At 37.5% G+C, this 16,233-nt stretch overlaps 1 protein-coding gene across 2 annotated transcripts in view; it reads left to right on the top strand.

Moving 5' to 3' along the window:
• The first annotated feature begins 399 nt into the window (after window positions 1-399).
• Window positions 400-16,233, top strand: part of LOC120311433 (SPHK1 interactor, AKAP domain containing) — a 72,911-nt gene continuing 57,077 nt past the window's right edge. The window contains exon 1 of one of the 2 annotated variants that reach the window (XM_039350907.1): window positions 400-569. In XM_039350907.1, coding sequence (XP_039206841.1) covers window positions 529-569 — 41 coding nt within the window. In that variant the 5' untranslated portion in view covers window positions 400-528. Of the gene's footprint in view, window positions 570-12,024; window positions 12,160-16,233 lie in introns of those variants that run through there. The other variant, XM_039350908.1, reaches the window with a different exon arrangement.

Here is a 16,233-nt window from a genome sequence, read left to right on the forward strand (position 1 = left end):
TTTGGTATTGCACCCTCATCTGTATTTGTTGATCACATTTACTTCCAGTTTTCTCCAAGAAGGTAATAGTAGCATTCTTTTTCCCTTTCATTTCATCAACACCACAATCTCCTGAAGATCTGGCGGAAAAATCCCGATTAATGCTATGAGAACCCAACTCGCTTTACCGAACCCTTTTGAACTTTGTTGTCCCAAACGGGTTCGTGATTCTTGCCCTCATCAATTGTAGTCTGTGCCAACACACAAACACAGGGGGAGGGGGGGTGGGAGACGAAGGGAGAGAGGGAGAAAGAGGCTTTTCTCCTCTCTTGTGGTGCCAGCAACGAGAGACGTTTGAAAGGTTCCTCCTCCAGGTTGGGTCGGAGGAGGAGGAAGAGGAGGAGGAGCAGCGAAGGGCAGGGCTGGAAGAAGGAGGTGTACTAAAGCTGGCGAAGGTGCGATGCCAGGAGAGTTCGCGGCGCCCCAGCTTGCCTCTCTTTTCCTTTTATTTCTCCCGTCCTTCCTCCCAGGTCTCATTCGCCGCAGAAAATGACGACGGCCGCGGATTCGAGCCCCAAGGTCTCTCCGAGGTAAGGTCTGGGGCTTCGCTTGTCTTTCTCCCCCGCCCCGTCCTTCGCTTTGCAGCGTTTTCCTTCGCGGGATTCTCCTTTATCCCTTACCCCAGGACGGGACGCCGGGCTCCAAGGCACCTGACCGTTCCTCCCGCGAGAAGCTTGGCCGAGGGGAGCGAGGAAGCGGCGAATTTTTTTTATTTTTTTTTAAAGCTCCCTAGCCAAAGGGCTGAGGAGCTTCGCGTGCCCCGTCCTTTGAACCAAAGGAGCGGTTTGTCCCGATGTGCCTGAATATTAGCAAAGAAGGCGGCTACTTCTCGCGGGACAGCCGCACGAGCTGTGAGTGTCTTGTCTACATCGCTGTAGTCAGCTTAAGTTGGATGGTGGGGGAGAGGGGCAACCGACCATCTACTTGATTTAAAACCATTGCTTATAGAAACCAACCTTTTTTTCGTCGTCCCTCGTCCCAGCAAATCGAGGACGGCCCTACAGGAGGCTAAACTATAGAATCGGATTCTTAGAATCGGATTCTTTTCCCTTCTAGACTGAGAAAGCGTCGCCCGAACGCGCCTTCCCCCGCGACACCAAATGAACTGTTTCCTATCATAAGCAGGGTCCATTAATAACCGATCGCGTTGGCTTAAAAGAAAGGGCAGGTGGAAAGAAAGGAAGGGGGGGGGGCAAGGTTGGCTTTTCACGGGACTGGAGGAAAACGTGACTCTTGGCTGCAGGGCACGTGGAAATTGAGACGTGCGGATCGGCTAAGCGAAGCAAAGCTAGAGGATGATGGTACATGTCGCGCATGGTGCTGGCATGTAGCAGCCCCGACACGTTAAAATTGCAGTTTGAAAAATGATTCTTGCTTTGCCCAAATCTAACCAGAGGATTCTGTTAATGGCTTTGTGGCAAAAATCTTCCAGCAAGGTTGTATTTGGGAATGTGGTTGTCTTTTCCCTGGGTCATATAATTTCAGAATATTCTAATGAGAAAAAATGCTGTGTTACAAAAACATATATGTAAATATGTATCCACTGTAAATTTAAGCAGGCAGGAGGGAGAATGTGTTTCTTTTTTCTTTAGCATGGCTTGCCAGATTTTTCTTATGGATTGCAAGTCTAAAATACAAGCTAGTGAAAATTCAATATTTGGAATTTCCAGAATGGACTTGCTTTATCATCACCAACATTTTCATTATACATATGTATATGAGAGATATACATAGTGTCTGTTTTAATATAAATCACTGTATTTGTTTAAATTCAGTTGTGTTAAGTTTGCAGTAACAGAAGCCATGGCAGAAAATGTTTTCCCCAGTGCCTAGAGATTATTTAGAGTTTCATATGGCTCATGAAAAATGAAGGAAGTAGATTAAATGCTTAATGTCAAGATTACAGAATATGTTATAAAAAATCATGAATCATGACATTCTTTGTGTTTAATGTTATCATTTCCATATGCTTTTGTTGTATGCTACAAATGTATATTTTATGGCTGCCCTATATCCATTGCTCCCTGACCTAAATAAGATGGATTGCTTCAAAAAGCAATAAATTTATGATCAGTTCCTTTAGCTAATGAGTTTTCACTTTATTCCCTTGAGCAGATGCAGTTCATCAAGTAAATATTAAAAAATCATTATAGACGGTTAATGGTGTCTTAGTTAAAAATAAACATCCAGACATCTTCAAACTAGTTCAGTCTTAATGGACAGCATCTGTCTCATTCATACATAAGCCAGAAAACAGAGTGCAAGCATAGCTGTCTTTAACCATCTTATGTGCTAGAGAACACTCATCATGTTTGAACAGCAGAGGGTGCAAAATTGAGCCCTGTTTTCTTATTAGAAAAAAACCAATTAGGGAAAACATTAAATATGTTTATTATATACTTTTCAACGTGATTTCCTTTTTGGATTTAATAAAATAATAAAGCACAACAAAGCAATTGACAGATTGTAGTAATGAATAATCATTCAGATTTCCTTTCATAAATACAGTTCGTTAAAGAAGATTAAAATTAGCTTTAGCATCAATGTTCATAAAGACATAGAACTGATAAATCATGAAATGCCCAGAAGAATCATGCAAAGGCTGTGCTTCCTGATTTGAGAGATGCTATTAATTTTTTTATGGTTATAATATAAATCCTTATTCTAGTCTGAAATATTTTGCAGAGGCAGACAAACTGGTGCCCTCTGGATATTTTGAACTTCAGCCACCATCCATTAGCCACTGTAGATAGTTGCCTGTTTTATTCCTATATGTACTTATTTTAATGTATGTATCTATCTTGTTCCTCATAGTTTTAGCATGTGCACTGTGCATAAAAATAAAATGAGATGTAATATTTTAATATTTCTCAATAACAATGCTTAAGATTATCTTCTAAACTAAAGATCAAGTGCCCAAGAATATAACCTTCCTTTATACTTTCAGTAACTGCAGACATGAAAAGAAGCTGAGGACATCTTCTGATTTTTATTTCCATTTCACTTCATCTCCACAGAGATGAAGACAACATAACTGTTCTTATTTGACTGTTGCTACAATAATGCGTTCTATTAGAAAACTTGATTGTCTGTGGTTTCCAATAGAAATATAATCATGTTTGAACAAAGTTCAGTTCCTCTTCATTCATTTTTTCATCAACCCAGGAAGGTCAAGGATGGAACAGGGAAAGCTGATCCGTCCATTCTTAGAATTATTGAATGCCCAAATTGTACTTTAGAAGATATACTATTAAGATCTTTAGGACTCTCTGCAAGATGTGCATTTTGAAAATAAGAAAATTGTATGTGTCTCAATTTCTAGGAAAGAATTGGAGATTGTCCATTTCAAGATACTGATGGCCTGAGTAGTGGATTTTAATAAGCAATGACATAATAAAGTTGAGACGAATCAGGCTTCTAATATTTTTCAGTTGCTTAGATGTAGCTTCTGATTAAAGTATTTTCATTCCCCTGCTTGTTCCAAATTCAAGTGTACCATACTTACATTTATTTATGTTAGCTACTTCCTCCTTGTCCTCCTCTCTTGGCAAATTTGTCCAAACAACATAACTATAGAAGAGGAAATAATGCATTTTACTTAAATGCATTTGTGAAAATATGTGCCCTTCTAATGAGCTGCCAAGAAATCTTTATTATGGTATGACTATTAAAAATAAATAAAATTAAGCGCAAAAATAATCAGTGAGACTTTAACTGTGCTTTTGCTTGTATCTTATATAATGAAGAGTAAAAATTTGCATATGAAAAAAATCATTAATTTTATGTACATAAACCTAGAACACAAAATTGATTCCTGGGACCAATCTGTATGAGCATTTTAATTGATCATACACAAGGATTGTGATTCACTTTGCAACTTGTTCTCCTATAGTATTGCTCCAACGTTCTGTTATGTCCCACTGGCATGACTGAAATAACATATATTTAAATCTAATAATATTATTGGTGAGAATAATTTTAAAGCCTTACTGCATGAGTGTGAGAACCAGAATCAGCTGCTTCCTTAAAGTGAGTCCAAGAATTATATGCTCTGTTGCTTTGTATAATATAAGAGTCTGACCCATATGTCAGTATATCAGTATATAAATCACTGATAATTACTGCTTCCCTGAATAATGCTATCTCTGTGCTATTTTTAAACTGCTACAGAAATGTTTAGTAGTGGTACAAGTAAAAAAAAAACCTATTTAATATACTCTATAATAGAGAGCTGCAGCTACTGCTTTCAGGTGTACTTTTAAGGAGGTAAATAGATTCCTTATACATCTTCATGTATACTTCACTGCAATTTAAGCAAATATGATAAGCTGCCAAATTTCAATGCCATGATTGATACCAGGCGTAGCAATATACTTTATCAGATACTTTACTCCTTTTCCAAGAGCTGGCTCTCAGATCTGGCAAATTGGCAGATGTGGCATATTTAGAAGGAGGTTCTCAGATGTATCTTTCCATATAAGAATGAAGCTATATTCACACAGAAGATTAAACAGAAGTCAAATTCTGTGGTCCTGAATTTAAACTTTTCCCCTCCTTTTCAATTCAATGAATACAGTATTTGGGTTTCTTTTGATGGCCTAGAAAGGCAACAGATTTCTGTTGTCAACAACAGTTCCTTTTAGCCTGAGAAATGCTGATTCCGGTCTTGCCAGCATATTCCAGTTGTTGAAAACTGGTAATCATTATGGATCCTGAAAACCATTAAGTAAATCCTAAAAGTAAATTTAATGCAATTAAACTCCCCTGAAGATTGTCTATTTCAGCATGAATGCATCCCTTTAAAAAAAAAAAAGTAGAAAGTTGTTAGCATCTTTTCATTAAAAGTGTCACAATTGCACTGGTGCAGTGAAATTAGTGGTGTTTTTCATATGTGGAAACACCGGGTAACATACTATAGATGAAACAATGCAATTTATATGATATCACTGAATTATGTGCAAACATTGCTAGAATTAGATGTGGGCCAAGATTGGGAAATGTAGAAATATAATCATATTCATTCTTAGTGTAAGCAAAATCAAATATTAAAACACTGAATGCTAACTTCTTTGCACAAGGGAAATCCACAGAACCGATGGTTTTTTTATTCACAGTTTACACATGTTATTCTTAAGTACTTCTTGAGTGACACTTAACTAGAGTACATGAAGTTAATCAACAGATTTATAACTGCCCAGCATGATACAAAGAACTAACATTTCCCTATGAGGTTGAAAAAAAATTCAATTGTTAAAGTATTATTACTTAAAAGTCATTTAATCAGAACCTCATGTTGCTAGTTTGGGTAAATGGCTACTTTTGCAGGACATCTAATAAATCAGATATAATTATTTTGTACTGTTAAATCCTTTTGCCACAATGTGAACTATGAGAACAAATTTTGATAAAATTTATGAATTTCAGGAGATTACAAGGGACTAGAAGAGGTAAATCAAAGCACAGTATTATTTTGTAGGCAATAGAGGTTAAACATGAGCTGCTTCCTTTTCTGCTTATATCTGAAACATAGGCAAGTAACTATTAGATGCAAAACTGAGACTATAAGAAGAGGTCTTCTGAATAAATTATTGGTCAAGCATAGATCTATGGAAATGCATAATCTGGATCTGAATACAAGATAAGACTTAATAAATAAGTCTCAAGGCAACTACTCAAAAAGTTCATTGAATTGAAGTTTGCAACAGTTGCTTTATAGGAGAAGGAAGTATAAAATATAATAGAACTTTTAATAGAATGATTCCAAAATCCAAGAACGTTCTGAGCATATTCACTGCAGCTAAAGGATCAAGGCACTGAATAAAAACATCAGTACCCATCTGGAGATGTTAGAGAATTAGAGAATCTTGCCCACTTCACTGAGTTTAGCCTTAGCATTGTACCCCTTTCTAAAAGTTCAACCACCTATAATAAGTTCAACCACCTATACTGGGCATGTTGCTGACTTGGGCCTGTCCTTGGTAATTCAAGTAGCAGTTAATATTACAGCACTCTTGAATGTAATATTATGATAATAATGTGAGCTGAGAGGTTGGGCAAGGAGTTCTAGTTCTAGCATTTTGTGTAGATCCTAGAATATGACAAGCTGAATTACATTTTTGCTTAATTTCTCTTGCATGTGTATATTTTTCTTATGTATAGTGTCTTCCAGTGGTGAGATTCAAATATGTGAATAACCGGTTCTCTGTGTGGATGCCACTTCTGGAAGTCCATTCTGGGCCTGGCCAACAAAAAATTAGCTACTTTGCTGAAGTGGTGCAAATTGGCTGAATCCCATCACTGGTATTTTCCTTTTAGAACTAAAAAAAAAAATCCAGCATGGCTCTTTTTTTTTTTCTTTCCTCTTTAGCCCCTTATGATCTCTAGAAACTCAGAATAAACAGATAATTAGATTTAGATGAGTTTTACTGAAAATATAGTTGAGATTTTCTCCCAGAGCCCCATCTTAGTTTCCTTCTGGCCATTCATTTAAGTATGATTCCCATTTGTTTCTAACTGGAGCTGCAACTCTTCCACTGAATTTAGTCTCTATGAACTTTTCCTATCTCCTCCTCCCCTTAGTTTTCTTAGTTTTTAAAGATTCAGACATCTTCCCAAACTCACTAGGCCTATAGTCCTGCCTTTCTAGTTGACTAAGTCTAGAAGTGATCAGAAGTAGCATACAGAATTTGAGAGAATATCTATAGAAATATGGAGGGCAACTTAGGAAGAATCATTAATGATTCTTTTATCTAATCTATGCCATAAAATTTGTAGAAACCACACTGGAACCCACAGATTGGAAGAGGGCAGTCTACATTCCAACACCAAAGAAAAGACACTTCATAGAATATAATGCAAACTATTACACAATATCCTTAATTTCACATGCTGGTAAATCATGGATGGGGTCATCCAAGGCACTTGAAGATTCCAGATCTCAAGATGGTTTTGAGAAAGAAGAGACATTATTGATGATATGTGCTAGAGCAGTGGTTCTCAACCTGTGGGTCGGGACCCCATTTGGGGTCGAATGACCATTTCACAGGGGTCACCAAACCATGCTGTCCGCCATTTTTTCCCTTTTCCCTAGCTGTCCTACTCCCTCTTATTGGTGGCCACACCCACTTGGGGGTCACCACAACATGGGGAACTGTATTATGGGGTCACGGCATTAGAAAGGTTGAGAATCACTGTGCTAGAGAGCTGAGAAAACCAAAGAATACCAAACATAAGTTAGTGTCTGCATCATTAATTAAAGAAAGGCTTTTAACTGAGTCAACCATGTCAAGCTGTGGAATGTTCTAAGGAATATAAGAATCCCAGAACGTGTCATTGTTTTATTCCAAATCTGTATAGAAAACCACAGTCTGGATGAAACATGGCAAAACATATTGGCTCCAGATTGGTAAAAAAGCAATGTAAGATTGTATACTTTATTTATTCAACTCATATGCTTAATATATAGTCACAGTAGCTGAATTGGAAGAAGAGGAGCATGGTTTTAAAAGAAGAAATATAAATAAGTTGCACCAAGATAATAATGGTAATGTCATAGGTGAAATGTATTTTCATTCTTCTAATGAAAGTCAAAGAGCACATTGAAAAACTGGATCTAAAATGAAATATAAAGAAGACCAAATTCATGACAATATGTACAGCAACAAGCTACAGAACTGACAATGAAGATATTGTCTAGTGGATAGACTGAAGCTGCAATCACACGTTCGACCTTGCCCAGGATACCGCCAAGGGCGGCCGACTACTCAAGGAGGCTTCGCTATCCGATGGACACTTGATCAATCACCACATAGGCCTACTGCCTGCTTATCAGGCACAAAGGGAGTGGGACGAACAATGCAACAACTTGCGACAAAGGCAACGAGTGCCGGCCATGCAGGATCAGAACGATTGGCCCATGTGACAAAGAACTATAACTGCCAAAAGGAAGGAATCCCCAGTACATCCTGTGCAAGAACTAAGAAGGAGAGCCAGGGCACAGCAAAAAGGAGGGGTGGCCGTAGGATAGGAGACATTAGGGAACCAACCTACAGCAACAGATAGTCGGACACGAACCAGGCAGACAAGGAGAGCAACCATAAGGGAAGAAATGATTCCTGAGTTTAAGAACACACGGACAGATGCGGGACAGCTAGAAACAATACGGCCAATTGGGGCGGGTAGACCGGTAACTCGCTCCATGAACAGAACGCAAAAATGGCTGGCTTTATAAGCAAGCTCCCAAAACATCGGCATTTTACTCTGATGATGTCATCAGTTAGCCAACGAAAGCTAAGTGTATTAAACAGTTTGATTGTCTCTTTTGAATATATATATAGTTGTATGGTGATAGTATTAGTATTATCTTCTTATCTTCTTTACTACCCCCTGTCATTGTATAATGATAATGATTACTCTGTTGCTTTACATATGCATTGAGAGCTTCTGGACTAGAGACAAATTCCTTGAGTGTCTAATCACACTTGGCCAAATAAAGTATTCTATTCTGTTCTGTTCTGTTCTGTGCCGTGCCGTGCCATGCCATGCCATTCCATTCTCCAGTCTCTTTCATTTTTCCCATTGTTATGAAAACCAGGCCACTAAAAGCACCCATATAGGTTATGTCAATCTAATATCTAAATCAAAGTTGTTCTGTATCCCACTGAGTTGATTAAATTATATACAAGAAAAAATGATATATCATACAATTTAATGCATTGCTTTTAAAAATAATTATTAAATAAATGTAAATGTCTCCTACCGGAAAATTGGAAGAGCTTTGAACAAACCGGTTTTGTTCATTTACTTAATTAAATGTCCTTTTTAACAACATCTTCTCAAAGTTGAAGTTGTTTATAAATTAAGTCATATCATTATAGGAAAAGTTCTTGCTGATGTAGAAGGCAGTTCACGTGGTTGCACTGAAGTAAGTTTGCTCTTCTGCTTTGGCTTGTTGTGTATTTGTCTAGAAGACACCTCATTCTCTTTGCTTCTGTTCTTGCAACACAGTTGCATTTTCATCTACAATTTCTTATTTTTGAAATAATGATTAAAAAGTTTCTGCTTCCTTGGCATTGCTGTTTTTGTTATATATCAGTCTAGAATGATCACTTATATTTGCTGGGAGACTCATTTCTATTTTATTGCATCTTCCTGAAAAAGCTCTGTAAAGGGGCTGGATGGTTTCTAGTGCTAAAAAAGCCATTTATTTCCTCTGTAATTCTAATGTGATGCTAGTTACCTAAATCTATTCAGCAAAAATAATGTTATTTTTTTCTTCTATTGGTTCAGCAGTGCATAATAAATTGATCCGGTAACTCAATCATGCAACCTCAGCAATTCGAGAAGGCTGTAAAGTTCAACAATTGCTTGTGTGTGAGAGAAAAAGGGCTGGAAGAGAAACAAATCCCTTTTCATGAAAACATAAAGTTTCCTAGCCAGGGCTTTATCTGGACTGGTTTGTTATGGCTCAAATCAAACAGTTTTTAGGGTTTCAGAATTTGTCATGGCACCTGTGGTGCAATGCACCTACTGTAGTTTGTCCAAACATAATTGCAGTTCTAGAGGAAACTATTTAGGTCAAAATAGTTTTTCTCAATCTTAGCAACTTTAGGATGTATGGATTTGATGACCGGTTGGAGAATTCTGGGAACTAAAGTCCACATATGAGATGGTGGATGATGAATAATACTCAGTAGAAACCATAAGCTTTGCATGCAGGAAGGTCCACGTTCCCCTCCAGCTATATCCTGTCAGACATCAGGGCATGGAAAGCATCAGTGACAGGTTGAAGAGTCACTGCCGCTCAGAGTAGATAATAATGAACAAGTTGACAGGTACACAGAGCAGCTTTTGCTGGCATATGGGAGATAATAGATTCAACAAAATTATTGCTTTATATCTGTAGAATCTGACAATAATATTCTGCCGATGTGGTTGAGCTATAGCATTCATCAGTTTTATCCCTTAGCATTTATATTCTCTCTTATTATAAAGGATAAAGTAGTGAGATATGCCAATCTAGTTTTATGGATTAGTTGCATACTGCACCAAACCAATAATAAAACTGTATGAATTAATTTGTTTCTGGAGAAGAATATTAAATCCCAAGTGTGAAAACGACAGCTGTGGCTTTCAACTAAGCCAATAATGATAATGCAGCAATGTTTATTCTCAGGGATTGCCTGTTTCTTTCAACTCTTCCCAAATTTGAACCCCCAAATTTAAAAATCTTAGCTAATTAACCCTAACGCTTTATAGCCCAGGCAGGGAAGATAAAAAATTTAAATACTAGGAACTTTATGTATTGAGCTGCTGCTGTCTGTACTTCCAACCCTGTTGTCAATTTCTATGCATAAAATTTAACAATAATTTGGAACAAAACTGCAGCTAGTCCTAGGAACAAAGGCTTATAGACTAGGAACATTTGATTCACCATAGTGTAATTAAGGCAAGCGGTTCTATTGCTGTCAGTCTTAATGTCAGTTACATTTTGAAATGACCTCCAGCCACTTTAACTATAATAGAGAGATTGCAGAGAGCTTAAATATATTATTTGCATCTGTATTATGAAATATGTTAGCCAGATACCCACACCTGAAACCTACGGGGTTTTTCTTTTCTCTAAATGGGGGTAGAGGAACTATGTCAACAAAAGTAATAGCATATATATTTTAGTGCTTATAAACATTAACCAAATCACTGGATCAAAATGGCATCCATCCAAAAGTTAATCTATACTAAAAAGTATAATGGTTAATCATATGTGAAAGATGTATGTAGACCAGTGTTTTTAACTTTAGCCATTTTAAGATGTGTGGATGTCACCATGCTGGCAGATGAAATCTGGGAATTGAAGTCTACATATTTAAAATGCCAAGATTGAGAAATACTAGTGTAAAGTTCACACTTACAGATTGGGAAAGTAAGTGATATAATCGCTATTTTGATAAAAGACTAAAATGTGGGTCCAGAACATGACAGGTGCATTAGTGGAAAATTGATGGAAAGCAACACTAAAAGAAAGAATGCATTAAGTATATAGAAGAGCCAATCTTGTTCGAGAAAAATAAGCATGGTATCTGTGAAAGAAATTCTGATTTGTGATGTTCTTATATTAACTTCAACATACTGTACATACATCAAAAACAATTTGTTAGCGAATATCTGATCTAATTATGAAAAAAGTACTCTTTCAATAATGAAATAAATCTTCCTCTATATATTATCCCAGAGAAATTAATATGGGTTACCACAATCTATGACTAACACGTCCATTGTCAATATTATTCGGAGATGGTACAAATTGTAGTCCAACATTGACTTTGGGAAGTCATCTAAACATATTTGATGGGGGGGGTTTCTTATTTATGGAATAAATGGGCATTAATTTTAAAATCATATTTGTTAATTTTTCTGTGGTGTTGTTTAGCTTTTCTACAAATCTAGGTATCAAGCATAACTAAAAGAAGAAGGCTTTTCATAAGCCACAACTTCATAAGCCACACTACTACTTACTCTATGATAAGCAGACAGACATATGTAGACAGGGAATAGTTGCCATGATAATCCAGGTGCTTCCCTTATAGCATTTTTGAATATCATACTATTGCTTATAAAGTGAAATCTCTTATATTCTAAAGGAATGAAATTAGAGATAAGTATCCTGTTTTCTATTTTTTTTATACTTTGCAGTGCTAACCGAATTATAATAACAGAAGAGATCTGATACAATGCTTATAATACTGATCTGAAGGAGGTACCTTCTCTTCATTGTTCTTGGCAGATCCAACATTGTTTTTGGAGATTCCAATATTCCAAAGAGAAATATTGGCTTTATTTTTTTTCCTCTCTCCCCTATCATTGCTGTTAACAAATATTAACTTTGAGTTCACACTGGATAAAGTCAACATTCCATAATACTAGATCTGATTCACATATGCAGGTCATTACTTGAAAGGCATCACTGATAGACTTGCAGAGAAATATCCAGATTCAAATGCAAGCTGTGCCACGAAAGAATCTATTTCAAGGAATATTTTGAAAATATAGTGTAGAAACCATAAAATGAAATTGTATATTGGGTGAAGCTGAAGCAAAGGTGAAACCAGAGCCCAGAGTTGGGTGAGTTATTCGTTCTCTTACTGGGATCTGCTTTATTGGGGTGGGTAGGTGAGGGGAGAGTGTTTTCTGACTTTTATTTTTATATTTTTACCTCAAGCAGTAGTTGTGGGAATAGAGAAAAGTCACTTCATGCCCTGATCCTTTTGCATAAAGCCATATGAAATGACTTTGATGGCTGCTTACTTGAATCCAGATCTACAGCATAGTTACTAATAAGGTGCAAAAGTCATACAATGGATGTGAGAAATAGCCCAAGGTGCTATTAGATGTGTAGCAGTTTTGACTTTGCTTTTCCTGTACAATGATTGTTGTCTTTTTAAATTGGCAACATGTTATGATGCCAAAGGTTTTGTAAATTTTCTTTTGGATTTTATTCCTGAATAACAACAAGAGTCTTTTGTTTGAGATAAGTGGCCATACTAACTGAATGAATGAACGAATGAAAACTCCCTTAAAATAAATGGTTTTATATTAAAGACAAAGTCAAGGATGAAGTGCTAGAACTTCTGTTTCTTTAGAAAGGAGACATATTTTAATGTGCAGATATGATTATTATGCTTAGTAAGTCACTTGGCCATAACAACATTCCAGGTTGATAAACTTCACCTTATGGCAAAGTAGGTCATTTGGATGAGTTCCCATATTTAATAGAATAAGATTTTTCAAAAAGTGTAAAACAAGGAAAGAAAATATCTGTATAAGGTTATAGAATTATGGCTCTTTTTTCCATTCAATATTCTCCATTTGATATTTATTCCAAGGTGATATCTAGTTTAATATTGGGATTCCTACCACTATTCAGTTGTGGTACATATGAAATCCCTGTTCAAAATAACATAATGTGCATTGAGTATAGGCAATGGGATACTATATTTTTTAAACACAAAGCTGGTGTTTATTTAAAATTTGGCTGATATATTGACAACGTGTAAAACTAGAAACAGATTCTTCTTCAGTAATTACATCCTTTATAGCCATAATCCTGAGACATAGATTATCCTAATGTGTGATCTATATAGCATGTGGAATTAGGCCACAGAGAGCATTTACAGTTTGCCTGAGGTTTTCATCTATAACAAATCCCAAAGACATTTGCTAGAGGTATTTTTAGCTGTCACTTTGACTAACCATCTGTGCTTTTGCTGAAGAATACTCATGTTTAGAAGTGAACAAATAATGCTAAACAATTCTAACTTTAAAATCACAAATGCAATTACTGAGGTATATATGTCACCCAAACATATTTTGTTTATGTTTGTTGCCAAGCCAGTACTATATATTTGAAAGAATGCATGTAAAATGAGACGATCTGGATTAAAATTTCAGTAATTTTGCTCTTCTAAATAGTTGTAATGTTAAGTAATATTATACAGGGTATGATTCTACTTTTATGAACCTATTTAGGGTTTCATTGCTTACCATACAACTCATTAGTAAATAATCTGGAGTTTAGCACCATTTATCTAACTTAAACACATGGCGCTATGGTTTTATTAATGCATTATCTTGGGAAATGAATTTGGTTTTCTAAGCTGGTTTTTCCAGTCCACCCTTCATAAACACTATATTTTTGAGAACAGAGACAAGTTCTTATTTTCAAATATGTTTTATATGAGCAGAGGTGGATGGCCTGCAAACTGTGTGCCATCTTCAGTCCACTTTGAAAGCCTGCAGAATCCCCTATAATAGTGCTGAAAGTCAGAAACAAACTTGCCAAACACAGTGGTATAATTTAATATCTGAAAAAATAGATAATATATAAGTTAAGCCTTTGATAAGTTTTAATACTCCTGTTTTATTTTTTAATACCTTCCCACTTCCATTTTTTTAAAAAAACAACAGACTTAAATATTTCACTCCTACAGTTGTCAAAGGGCAAACAACTGAAAAAAAGGTCCATAACATTGAAGGGTGCTTCCTATACTTTACAACAGTGGTTCTCAACCTTCCTAATGCCGCAACCCTTTAATACAGTTCCTCATGTTGTGGTGACCCCCAACCATAAAATTATTTTTGTTGCTACTTCATAACTGTAATTTTGCTACTGTTACGAATAGTAATATAAATATCTGATATGCAGGGTGTATTTTCATTGTTACAAATTGAACATAATTAAAGCATAGTGATTAATCACAAAAACAATATAGCAATGCTCGCTGGAGAAGCTTACTCTTCCTTGCTCAAAAGTGTTGGGACGGAGGGAAGGGGGAGGAAGGAAGGAAGATTGAAGGGGAAAGGAAGGAGATGGAGAAGGAAGGAGATTGAAGGGGAAAGGAAGGAAGGAAAATTGAAGGGGAAAAGAAGGAGATGGAAAAGGAAGGAGATTGAAGGGGAAAGGAAGGAAGATTGAAGGGGAAAGGAAGGAGATGGAGAAGGAAGGAAATTGAGGGGGAAAGGAAGAAAGAAAGAAAAGGAAGGAAGGAAGGAAGGAAGGAGAGATTGAAGGGGAAGGGAAGGAGATGGATGGATGGAAGGAAAGAAGGAAGGAAGGAAGAAACGAAGAAGGAAGGAAGGAAGGAAGGAAGGAAGGAAGGAAGGAAGGAAGGAAGGAAGGAAGGAAGGATCTTTGGAGAGTCATGTTTTTCCAGATGGTGATGAACTGCAACTTCCAGCATTCCCCACTCTTCCACAGTGCTTTTTAGAGCTGCTGGAGATGGTAGTCCAGTAAGATCTGGAGACACACACAGATGTCCTCCGACGGCGAGGAAGGGGGGCCAGGCAGCGCAGGGGAGGCTCCGGTGTGGCGTGGAGGGCAGCTGGGACAGAGCACGGCTGGGCAACCAGGAGGCGTGGGGACCAGCTCGGCGCCGCAGCTCAGCTCAGCTCAGCCAGCAGCAGCAGCAGCAGTGCATTGCCAAAGCAGGGTGGGAAAAGAGGGGGCAGTGGTGGCAAGTCATGAAAGCAGCGTCCATACGTTCAGGGTGCAAATGCCTTGGACGGTTTGGCTCCCCCACCCCTTTATTTACTGATCTGCCACAAGCTTGTGCAAACAAGCCCCGAGGAGTTCTGAACGAGCGGTTGTTTAAAAAAAAAGCTTTAAGCAACGAGGCAGAAAGGGGAACTTGCTCATGACTCTTTTTTTTCCCTTTCTCGGCTACTGGGAAGGCAGCAGCCAGAGACGCCGTTGCACAAAGGGAGGTGGAGAGAGGGATGAGGGGGGAAAACCTCACTCAATTTTCACCCTTATCAGTTCCCTTCTGGTCAACCCCCACCCACCCTCCTGCCCCCTTCACCTCCCGCTACAGATCGACGGTACCCCTCGGGAGTATTTCGCCAAGCTTTTTTTTTACCTTGGCCCTGCACTTCTCCCAGATAGAAGCCAGGCAAGAGGACCTGAAAGACGCTGAGCAGGAGGTTCATAGCCGTGGCAACGCGGCAGTAGCGCAAACCCGCCATGCTGCTGAGGCAGCTGCTTTCCTGTCTGCCCGAACTAGCTGGCGGAGCTAGCCTTGAGCAGAAATTCTCACTAGTGTCTCGGTTCCTAAGACCAACAGAAATATGTGCTTTCCGATGGTCTTAGGCGACCCCTGTGAAAGCATCGTTAGACCCCCAAAAGGGTCACGACCCACAGGTTGAGAACGCTGCTTTAGAAGGAGCTGTATCTTATCAATATTTTGCTTGAACTGTATTAGAACTCTAAGCTAAAATATTAGTTTTTTAAATGCTGGTATTTTCATTTGCGATCTACTCTAAATAAATGTTTTGTTTTGTGCTTGAACCTTATTATTTACAACTTATTGCAATTTAAAAATAGTTTGCTTATAAGACAGTATGGAGATATGCTTAGCATAGCCAGCCAGACATTTTCAATTTCACAATATTCCAGCCTGCTCTTACTTCAAACTTAGGATGGGAATTCTATTGTTTGTCCATCTTAATATTATTATAAGATGGTTCTTTGCACAGTCAGACACATGTTTAGACTGGATTTGGCATTTTTGTTATTATTATTAAATTTATTTGCTGCTTATCTCACCCTGTGGCTACTCTAGGTGGCTATCATGTCCTTTTTATTATTATTTATTCAACTTGTTGCTAAAGGTTATATAATATCAGGGACAAAAGACCTTACAA

The sequence above is a fragment of the Crotalus tigris genome, unplaced genomic scaffold, assembly GCF_016545835.1.
Source record: "Crotalus tigris isolate CLP2741 ecotype Arizona unplaced genomic scaffold, ASM1654583v1 scf7180000018364.571795, whole genome shotgun sequence".
NCBI classification, from domain to species: Eukaryota; Metazoa; Chordata; class Lepidosauria; order Squamata; family Viperidae; genus Crotalus; species Crotalus tigris.